Source organism: Molothrus ater, chromosome 3 (genome assembly GCF_012460135.2).
Source record: "Molothrus ater isolate BHLD 08-10-18 breed brown headed cowbird chromosome 3, BPBGC_Mater_1.1, whole genome shotgun sequence".
NCBI classification, from domain to species: Eukaryota; Metazoa; Chordata; class Aves; order Passeriformes; family Icteridae; genus Molothrus; species Molothrus ater.
The window spans coordinates 85,459,330-85,471,429 of record NC_050480.2 but is presented as its reverse complement, the minus strand read 5'-3'; the positions used below and the strand labels follow the sequence as shown (position 1 = coordinate 85,471,429).

The window sequence follows — 12,100 nt, the reverse complement described above, 5'->3', positions numbered from 1 at the left end:
TGAATGTGTTCATCTTCAGGGATATGTAAGTGTATTTTTTATATTTCTGCAGCTATTAATGTGTTTTGTTAAGCATTTCTAGTATTTTGGAGAGTTTACATGTGAGTTTAATATTTTTGGAGCACAGGGCTATTTGTGGCTTCTTGGTTTTTACTTTGAATAATTGGATAAATACTTAATAGGAAAGAATGCAACACATCTATTTGATTTATAGTATTTAAACTTCTGTTTTTTATTTATTACTTGTGGCATATCTGATTTTTATTGATTCAGGATAGGATTCTCCTACATGGAATCTCTAGTTGCAATAATATAAAATTAACCAAAGTGAAAGACTTAAATACTTAGTTATAGATGATGTTTTAAATCATCATTCATTTCTGAAGATTTTCATAAAATATAGGTTCATACAGTACAGGGAGAATAAAAACAGTAGTCATATGTTGTGGAATTGTTGTAGAACTAGTGCAATTTTGTCTATAGTGTTTCATTATTGAACTTTTATCATGACTCCTGAGAAATATGCCAGGAAAGGAGATAAAGTATAGTAAATATTTTTATTAATCCTCAAATCAGAAATAAAATTTGCAATGCCATACGAAAGTTAATAATGTAATATGGTTCACATGTGACCACGTATTTATTGAATCTACTACATAAAGCAAGTCATGAGTTTGCTCTCTCTGTTTTAGTCTTGAAATTGTAAACATTCCATGGAGTTTCCTGTGGAATTTCAACTACTTTTCTTTGATTAATGCGTTTTGCAAGGCAAAACAGTCACAGAGAAGAGTTAACTAAAAAGTCTTCTAATAATTTTGGCCCCAGGCAGTAGTAGGATTCTTGTCATGTGGTTTATTGGAGCTCTAGTTCCAGCTGCTGCAGTAAATTCCAGAAGGTTTCTCTTGTTGAATCATGAAGTCTTTTTATTCTGGCAATGGCAAATTTAATTTTGTGCAATGTTATTTATATTTTCTTTAGCTATAGAGAAAAACATGAAACTGTGTGTTTTAACAGCATATTTAATTATGTATTGAAGAGCTATAACTGTTGTTTCTGGCTTGTGTATTTATTTTCTGTTTCCACTTGTAGGAGAGACATTGCCTTTGGCTACATCTAATCAAATTCTTCTGCGATTCAGTGCTAAGAGTGGGGCATCAGCCAGGGGGTTTCACTTTGTTTACCAAGGTAAACATGTCTACTTTTGGTGGAAGACACTGGTACCAATTTCATTAATTGTATGATTTTTAATTCTGCATAAGCCTTAATGTATTTCTTTAAATGTGAGTATAGTCTCAACCTTTTTCCAGAGATCAGGGACTTCTCCTGCTGGCAGACTGGCTTTCTAACAGCAGTTGTCTGTGTTTTTCCTGTCTTACCCCACAGACTTGAGAATGTCCAGCCTTTCTCAGTAGTTGCCAATCTGTTTCTCCCTTACTGCTGAGTGAGCTCAAGGGGTTTAGGAATATGCTTAATTGTATTAGTCTTTCTCAGTATTCCCAGTTGATTTTTCAAGAGCTTTTGTTCAGGCCACTAAGGATTCTGTCTTGAAGAGCTCAGAGAGAAAATTGCTGTGGCAGAGACCATCAATTTCAGTACTGAAGTGTGGGTAGGAGACTTTCTGGTCTGCTTCTGACCCAGATGAACTTGAGGGGAGACATTTTGTGCATGTCTGGACACTGCAGCTGAAATACAAGAATGTCACAGCATGGCCAAGTCTGTTAGCATTCTGCTGGGCAGCTGAGTACACTTAGCTGATCTATGAGTCTTGAATGCAGTCTGGTGACACCAGGAGCATTGCTTACAGATTCACTGCCTGTAAAGGAACAAATGCAGTCCCAAAGGGACTGACTTCTGGGCAGCTCACTAGATGTATTGCATACACACCCAGTAAGCTTAATGAGACACTCACTGCACAACTTTACTAAAGTGAAGCGTAAAAGTTCTAGTGTCCTAGTTTGACAGAACAAATAAATGGAAAGAACTGTGTCACCTCAAGAATATTTCCACAGTTTAAAGAAGCTGGGTAGGACTGATTGTTAAGCCTTCTGACTCCTGTGTTTATAGAAAGATGCACATGACTGCACATTCTCCTTTGGATATATATCAAGATACTGTTGCACATCAAAAGTATCTTACATACACCTGCATTAAAACTTATCCAAAATTAACTGTAAAACAGGTCTATAAACTTTGGAGTTAGAAAAGAGCTTTCAGCATTTGAGTTCTTATCCATTTGCATATGAATGACATTTGACTGAAGTGTTACTTTTTACTGCCTTTGAAGAATTCATAGCGATAAAACCCCATGATTCTATTAGCTGTATATATACACACATAGAGTGCTATTGAACAGGAAGTCTCCAAGAGAGCACAATGCTATGCCTCATTTCAGACATTTATACTTTTATTAACTGTAAGAAATAGATTTTAACAAATAGGAGCAAAATGAGATAGAAAAAGTCACTTTATTTGTCTCAGAAAAATCATGAAGCTATTTAAATGCCATGGGATTTTAATATATTTTAAAATATATCTTAAGAGCTTTCCTAAATATAGTTATATATATATATGCATATATTGGTTAATGAGTTAGTGGTATTTAATAAACTCTATCTTTTTGAGATTTTTTTTCCTCTTATAAAGCATGTGATCAATACTTCCAATGACCACCTGCTTGCTAGCCTTTTAACTACTTTAGAAATTACATCCACTCTCACACTGAACATAGTAATTTGGTCTGCAAAGTCAGTCATTTTATTTATTGCCCTCTATTCCAGGTTGACCTTCTTCCCTGTTCACTTTTCCACTGGGCTGATTTCAATTTTGTTTCACAGTGGTATGAAACATTTACTGAAAAATGGAGGATAATTACTATAGAAAATGGAATGCCTCTCTGACACAGTTTGAGAAGTCTAGGTTGACAACACTATAGGTAAAAGCTAAAAGGAAGGCTCAAGGGAGAAAAAGCTATTGCTTGCCTTATTTCACATTCTTTCTGGTTTGAGCAACCCACAGATAGGGGCTTTAGCTTCTGATTCAGTTTTAATGGCTTTTGTGATGCCACTTTCTCAAAAACTTTTTTTATCTGGATATGTCATCTATGACTTAATTTCTTTTCTCAGATGATCACATTTCCTTGTAATTAATGCAGTAGGTGAAGAGTGTCTGTAATAAGAGACTAAATAAACATTGAGTCTTCCAAAATGTTAGGGTCAAGTATGTTGATATATGCTAAGAACAATCACGTGTAAAAAGACTGGGATTTTTTTTCAGGCTTTCTTATGCTTGTCTTCCTGCTATGACATCACCTAAGAAACAAGAGCCTGTATTTTTTATAACTCAGGCTGCAGCAGTACAAAGTTCCTTCCTTAAAAAAGTAATTACCTTTCTACAATCCAAATATTGATGGGGTTTTAATATTTATCTTTTTTACTTGTTACACAATTCATGAACTAGTTTATTAGGTCAATTGATATTTTAAAGAGGATTGTTAAGAAAGTTAGTACACTAGGATGAAGAAGACAAGACAAAAATAAGAGTAAAAGAAGATTGTGGCTTTAACAATCAAGTTGATCTAATTTGTGACAAAAATAAAATGCACAGCAACACATTGTCTGCTAAATGTAATTAGAGAGCAGAACTAAGTCTGTTAGTATTACTTTTTATATGTGCTACCAAAACACATAATGTGCTGCTTTAAAACAGACATCCTGGAGAGGTGATTGATGCCCTGAGCCTGTCAGTGTTGAAGAGGTATTTGAAAAATGCCCTTAATAACATGTTTTAACTTGGTCAGTCCTGAATTGGAAAGGCAGTTGGATGATTGCTGTTGGTCTCTTCCAACTGAAATAATCTTGGAGGCATTTCAGCTGAGCTGTCAGTTGTGTCACCTTTTAAAGAAACAGACCTTTTTTCCTAACTTTTTATAGACATTAGAAACTACGCTACATTTTTCCATGAACTATTTAAATCCCATTTTAAGCAGTGTGAGGAAATAAGGAACCACCTTACTTTGTTGTTATCTATAGCGTGCATTGCGTCTATTCTTAAGGCAGTTCTTTTTAAAACTGAGGTGGGGGAGGGGGAGAGGGGGATTAAAAAAATGGTGATTTTGTATCTTTAGCATTTCTTGTCTCACAGTAACCATTAACAGAGTATTAGTAAAACTTCTGAAAAACTGAGCAAAATGCCAATTTTAAATGTCATTGAGTGTTTCTTGCTGGCAATAGAATAATTTGATACAACTGCAGCCATGGATGATTCTGGCTGTCAAGGCTGATCTCAGTAAAATGTCAGCTTTTAGTCTGAAAAAGTATTTCTGGTATCTGAACTAATTCAAGAGTAAACTACTAGTAAACTGCCCCTACATTTGCTATCATGTCAGAGATATCTTGCTCACAGGAAAATAACTTTCATGAGGGAATATTATAATGAAACCAGATGATCTGGCATTCTGTGTTGAGAGGTGCTAAAAGGTCTAGTTACACAAAAAAATGTGTAGATTACTAATGCATGTATGCAAATTTCCCAATTTATTACTATTACTGTTACTGAAAGTTATAAGATGTTCTTAAATCTGACTGAAAGTGTCCTTTGCCTGCACAGCTGTTGTAGGTATTCTCCAGATGTGGTTGCTAGGCAAGGGTTAGAGAAACAGGAAGGATTTTTTTTCTATAGTTTACTCTCTTTTAAAATTTTGAGTGAAAAAAATACATAGGGAAAGATGGTATTCCCATAGGAAGCTGAGCAAGAGTTTCTTTCACACGATGAATGGAAAATACTTCAGGAGTGATGCTGAAATTTTCAGTCAGTTCATGTAGCCTCTTGGGTAAGACAGATAAGCTTTGGACAAGTGAGAAGCTAAAAGTTCAACTAGCAGATGGCTGAGGTTGTGACCTGTGTGGGAGGAAGCCTTAAGCCACATAAGCCATTCACAAACAGCATCCTGTGAAGCTGGTATAAGCAATCTCTCACATGCCTACATTCCCACTAGTCAGAGGAATGTGTGGTGCTCAGAAATATTTGAGAGTGACAACTGCTTTGGGGCAGAGGTGCTCCTGGGTAGTGCTGCTAGAGATACTGCTGGAGGGATTGTTGGAGGTGCTCTTGGAAAGAGGCACTCCCTCTGCCCATGGGCTTGTACTTCTAAAGGGGCTGTGGCCTGTGGGGCACAGCTGCTGGAGTGAGAACACCTCAGAGGGGTTGGCAGCCTGTGGAAGTACTATTCTGCAGTAAGGGACATCTTTGAGGAACTGTAGTCCATGGATGACCGACACTGGAGGAGAAACATTCAGAAACAGGGTGATGTGGAAACCTGAAGAAGCAAAAAGGAGGAGAAAGATGAGTAAAATGCTAAATAGATTGTTAGGGGAGGTGGGGAAATGCAAAAAGAAAGCACATACCCCAACTTCCTGTGCTGCCTCTCACCTCATTGGTACAACAAAGATGGACACAAGAAGTTGAGAAAAAGGAGGAGAAGACAGGTGTTTGAAGTTAAACCTGAGCCTGATGAGAATGAAGTAAAACTGTTTAATTACCTTGATTGATTTTTGTGTCCTCTTTCTTTTTAGTTCCTGAATCAGTGATCAGAAACTTGTGTAAAATTGGTAACAAATTAAGCATAATTAAGTTTTAATTTCCTGAATATAAACTGGTTTGTCCACAAGAATATACTGAGCCCTTTTCTGTCACACAATTGTGAATTATTTATCTCATGACCAAAATGCCCATTTGAACAAGTAGGCCTGACCAAGGCATGGATAATGCTGAATTACATGGCAGAAGTTGTAGTTCCAAGCATATAGGCTGTTAGTCCAAATAAAAGAGCAAAAGAGAGCAAACTGGGTCAGCTGAATTGACTTGGCAGTCTGCATCTGACCTGCAGGTTATCATCAGGAAGAACTGTGACTGTGAAATCCTTGAACTATGGTTTCATTATTTTCCTTCCGCAAGTGCAGAAGGGTTTTCCTGACAGGGTTAGAACTGCATGCAGGAACAAGTTCCATAGAGCATCTGTGTGATACTGAGGTCCTGTTGAGAATTTAATGACAAATTCCTATTTATTTGAACAAAGGCAGGTATATTAAGTTTGCTGAAAGGTAAGTTGTTTGTTTAAACTGTGTAAGGTGTTTAAACGTTTTAAAAATATAATAAAATGGATTTGCTTTTGTTTTGCCATATTGTGCATTTACCCAGGAGTATGCTAGTTTACCTCTGACCATTCTTTATATCCTGAGTAGATTTTATAACTTTCTGTAGCTTTCAAGGTTAAAATCTGCAACCAACCCACTTATTAATTTAGAAGAAAAATACATATTACAGTATGTCTAACTTTGTCTGACTAATCAATTCACTGCATATTATAAAAAAGAGAATGCATTTTTCTATTATTGATGGTATTAATTATTTCTAAATCTTCTTAGAAAAAGCTTTTCTCTACATTCAGTAATACTTGGGCAAGCTTAACTGTTATATATGGTAGCAATGCTTAAACTGGTAGAACATAACGTAGTCATAAATGACAACTTTCATTGTTCTGCTAAAATGTGTTGCATGTTAAATGCTAGATTTAAGATAAAATTGATTTCAATTACTGTTCTGTATCCAAGTTGTTAAGAAATGTTAATTTTTAGAGCATTTACAAGTACTTAAAACTTAATTATGATTCTGAATGGAGCAAATGACAGTATAAGAAAATAGGATGAATGTAAAGTTATCAATATTAAAATAAGTATGTATAATTTCTATACACCTTGTCTTTTACGTGGTGACCAGGGTAGCTGAACAGTGTGGTGAGGGTGTGTACAGTTGTGCCCATGAACAGATAGAAATGTCACTCTTCACTCTTACAGGTCAGCAAAGGAATTTAAACCTAATGCAGTAAAATAAAACTAAATATAGCTATGATATATATAAACTATATATAATATAGTTTACATTAGTGAGCCGGAAGCACCATGCTTGGAAATCTTCCAGGAATAAAGTGTAACACCCATATTCTTTTTTTTTTCTCCTTTCTGGTGCCATTTTATGTTGTTTACTTAAGGATTAAATGGCAGGCAATTTTTGTGGTGTTACTTATTCATATCTAGATGCAGCATCACTTTAAAACTAATTCTTGAAAAAACAAAGCTAATGAAACAAAGCTTTTGAACATGCCACTCACACAAAAAAATTTCATGTATTTAATAAGATTATTTTTACCTTTATTTTATTATACTGTAAAACATAGATGATATTGCACACTGTCATTTTCTAGATAAATAGTTTGTTTTTAAATTGGCATTTACTAACTGACTGCAAAATGGCATGTAGTAAGAGCAAGTTTTATATATGAACAACAGGCACAATAGCAAAAGTCAGTAGGCATAAAAAATACCTGTTATCAAAAGTGTTTATGAATAATGAAGCCAAAGGGAAAACTATCTCATGAGCTTCTAATGAATGTTATTATTTTGCTCTTTATATATTGCTTGCTGTCTTTTAACTGTTCTTGTATCACATCAGGTTTATGAATTCCCAGACATTATTGGTAAAAATAATTGTTGTCAAAAGAAAACACTGGAGAGTGTATTGTTATCACTTTATGTTTCCCAATATGATAAATCAAATATTTTTCAGATTTTACGTTTTCTTTATATCTGATTAGCTACACCATAAAATTTTTTTGGGCTTCAAATGAGAAAGTTTTAGTGAGAAGCCAAAGGCCCCATGTTTATTAAATGAAGTAGGTGGTAGATGTAGTATCCTGTCATTGAAGAGGGCCACAGAAACACCCACTGATCTTCTCAAGCCTAAAGCTGTGCATCCAAAGTCAAAATGTCTCCGAGCTGCCACGGCACTCATATGACTGTACACAGGCACAGCTCAAAACCACATTCCAGCTAATAGCCATGAAAGCATTAGTCCATTCTTTGAGAATACAGAAGCAGAACAAGTAACATGAAATAAGCTCTGTCCTACAAGAAACAATCAGCATTTTTACTGGCCTATTTTTTTTATTATGACTGTCATTTGTGTTCATGACTTTATATTTTTCTCTCTGTTTACAGCTGTTCCACGCACAAGCGATACACAGTGTAGCTCAGTTCCAGAGCCTAGGTATGGCAGGAGAATTGGCTCTGAGTTTTCAGCAGGCTCTGTTGTTCGATTTGAGTGTAGTCCTGGCTATCTGCTTCAAGGCTCAAAAGCTATCCGATGTCAGTCTGTACCAAATGCCTTAGCTCAGTGGAATGACACAGTACCAAGCTGTGTAGGTAAGCAATTGCATTTACATTGTCTGTTCTGTCACATGCCTCTGAATTAGGATTCAGGAATTGTTTCAGAAAATAGTATTTAACCCATATATTCACTCTCCTTCGATTAATATCAGTCATGCCCAATTTAAAAGAGCAGTTTTCCATATCAAGAAATAATTGAGTACCAGCTGGCTCATAGGCAGTATATTGTTTCATACAATGACTTAGATTATATGAACAATTGTGATGCACATTTTCTTGAACATTCATTATTTTCATGACTTATCTACAGCTTGAAATACAAGACAGAATTTAATTCTCCAGAAGTGTCTTTACTTGTTTTATTACACAGTGCTTGTGTATTTCTATCACACAAAGGATAATGATTGATAATGATTTCTTTTTTCAAGCAAAAGCATAGTGTACATTGAATGATGATAGCATTTTTAAGTAAAACTAATTTTCAGTGCAGGTCTGTCAATAGAGCTGCACTTAAGTGAAGTTTTTTTGGTAAACATTGAAATATTTTTACCTTCTCCCTATTTGGATTTTTATTCAAAATTTGCTATTCCTAGGAATTTACTCTAACATTAATTAGAGTGTTCTAAAAATAAATGCAGGTATCCTATTTTCTGCATATTCTTTTGGGGTTTTTTGTTCTGTATTTTTGGTGGGTTTTTTTTTGTTTGGTTGGTTGGTTTTGGGGGGTTTGGGTGTTTTTGTTGTTGTTGTTCTGTTTTCCTGAACTTTAAAGAACCAAATGTGTATACACTAAAAAATATTTAATGTACTACACCACTTTATCAACTAGATTCAATATTGGAACTATCCTGGGCTGTGGGTAAATTCACATGATTTCTGTCCATCATGATCGTGTTTAATGTTATGTCTTTACAGTTTGTTGTTACTCAAAGTAAGACATGATAAGCTCTGCTGCTGTGCTGTTCTAGGCTGCATACATGCAAAATGAAGTTCATTTCTAAATTGTTTATTTGGGCAGGTTGTATCTTATGCTGGATATCATTGATATATTTTAGATAAGATGCATTCTAAGTTCAGATGATTGTTTCATGTCTATGTGTTTATGCTACAAAAGCAGATTATTATAATTATCTTGATCTTAGTAAAACTATTATTACTTCTCTGTTCTCTAAAGTGGTTTAAGTTGTGTAATGATTTGTGATAATACTTTCTTTCAGTGCCATGCAGTGGGAATTTTACTGAGCGCAGAGGTACTATTCTTTCACCAGGTTACCCTGAACCTTATGGTAACAGCTTGAATTGTGTGTGGAAAATCATAGTGACTGAGGGATCAGGTATTCAGGCAAGTCTGTATTCTGTCAAGCATGGAATATTAAGTACTTTGTTTGTTTATTTCTCTAAAAATTTCATAAATTCGTAATCCTATAATTGGGGAGTGGGGTACTTGAAATATTAGTGCTTCGGATTTCTCATTATTGTTTTTTGGTTAGCTTTATTTATGTTACTTTCTTTTCACATAGGGGTATGAATGAGAAGTGATTAACAAGCAGTTTTCTGATTTAATTGTGTAGTATATTGAAAGCAGGTCCTGATCCTTCAATCTGATATGCAAATACCAACTCTTTCTATCTGCCAGGGTATTACTGTGTCCCTTGAGAGTGCTGCAGCTATCTTGATTATCTGCTCATTTACACTTTGAGTAATTATTTAAAATGATGCAACACACATGCAAAATCCTTCTTACTTACCTCGTGTCATATTTTCTAAGAGTTAACACAATGCAAAAAGTGAATATTGATTTTTCATTTACATTTCTTTCACTGATGTGTCTTTTGTTTGGATCTCTTATTTTTATTTTCTTTGCTATGTGTTCTTTTTTCATTTTGCTGGTTTTAGAACATTTAAAGATGCACATGGCTTGTTGGCCTAAAGAAGTTCTGTGGTCCTGTTTTATAGATCCAGGTCATCAGCTTTGCCACTGAACATAATTGGGACTCCCTTGAAATATACGATGGTGGAGATATGACAGCACCGCGTCTTGGGAGCTTTTCAGGTTAGGATATGTCATGAATTAAAGATACAATTTTATATATATAGATATGTATGTGAGGGAACATGTCTTTATTTGCTCACACATATAGATAAGGAGTATATATTCATCATTTCTGATACCATTATGAATTGTTCGTCCTTTTAGGAGGAGACTTCAGGTGGCATAAGGATGTCAATATTCAAATTCAAAGAGATTTTCAGAAGAAAATACGACACTAAAATGTTTAACTTTGATTAGTGGAATTTAGTTGATAATACTTTCAAAAAAAAAATCCTTTCTTTTATCTTTCCTGCCCCTCACATATTAGACATACACGGATATAAATTGGTACTGACATTCAAGAAGCTTCCCTTGATAGCTTTGACTTAACTTATCCTTATTAGCCTGCCTTTCTCATGAAAAAGATGAAGCATTCAATCTTCATCTAAACCCACCAGACCTCACAGAACAAACTGATTTTATACAACTGGAATATAAAAAAACCCCAGATAATTATTTGTTTAAAATACATCAAGCACATACACTTTCTCTCTTTGTATGAGACTTTTTAATAGAAGGAGTGTGTTCTGTAAAACCAAGAGAAAGGGATTAGATCATGAATAATAACCCAGACTGATGATTACTGCTCTGATTCTGATGTAACTAAAGCAGGTGGATTTTTGCCTCTGGTGATTTCACAAACTTTTGAAGTATAGATGCATATTAGATTAGTAAGGAAATGAAGAATCAACTGAAAAATTTACTGATTAACACAATGCCATAAGGTGTGGCATATCCCTTTGGTCAGTTAAGGGCAGCTGTCCTTGCTGTGTTGCCTCCCAGATTCTTGGCTACCCCCAGCCTCCCCACTTCTTAGATAGCTACACAGACTTTCATACTTTGAGTGTAATGTTTATCTCTGGAATGAGATGCATTACTCTTTGTTGCCATTGCTGATAGTTGAAAGGGATACAGTCTTCTGTAATAATACCATAATGGAATATTTAAGTAGGAAACCTATCAGTCCTCATTCCTCTATAAGCCTTTAGACAAAACTTGGAAGCCTGAGAACCAGGCTTTTACTGCCTCCTAGGAGAGCTGCCTATTTTCCAGACTACAGATTCTCAATCAAAAGGTTAAGAAGTCTGTAAGACTCCCAGTATCCTGCCATGGTATCCTTCTACGTGAGCATTAGATATCTACACATCTCTAGCATGGAGTGTAGATACCTACACTTAAGCTATCATCAATGATAGCTGCTTCTGCCCTTTAAGTACCATTTCTCTCTATTGACAGTAAAGGAAGTCCATAACAATTAGGACACTACATCTGGTTACCACACTGAAACATATCTTCCATGCTTCATATACACAATCCCAGAAAAGGCAGAGGTTAGCAAGCAAACAGTAGAATTCCAGTTAGATCATAGAATCATAAAATCATAGAACAATCCAGGCTGGAAAGGAGTTCACAAGACCATGTAGTTCAACCTTTTGTAGGAAAGGAAACTTAGATGATATCGTCCAGTACTCTGTCCAGTTGTATTTTCAAAACCTCCAGTGATGGAGACTCTACCATGTCACCTGAGTGGTTGCTGCAGGGCATGGTGGTTCCCATGGTAAAAACATTCTTTTTAATGTTGAGATGAAACATTCCCCATGCATCTTGGACCTCTTGCCCCCTGTCTTATCCTTGCAGCTCCCAGTGAAGTGAGGAGCCCTTTAGGTACTGGAATACTGTGATAAGGTCCCCTCTGAGCCTTCTCTTCTACAGGAAGAAGAGACCTTACCGTTTTGGTCTTTTCTCACAGGGTAGGTTCTCCAGCCTTTTATCATCGTTATGGTCCTCC

The 12,100-nt window shown here is 35.5% G+C and overlaps 1 protein-coding gene across 1 annotated transcript in view; it reads left to right on the top strand.

Moving 5' to 3' along the window:
* Window positions 1-12,100, top strand: part of CSMD1 (CUB and Sushi multiple domains 1) — a 1,073,317-nt gene that overhangs the window by 916,150 nt on the left and 145,067 nt on the right. The window contains 4 exon segments of the mRNA XM_036380277.2: window positions 1,090-1,185; window positions 8,052-8,255; window positions 9,437-9,561; window positions 10,176-10,272. Of these exon segments, the coding sequence (XP_036236170.2) occupies window positions 1,090-1,185; window positions 8,052-8,255; window positions 9,437-9,561; window positions 10,176-10,272 (522 nt within the window).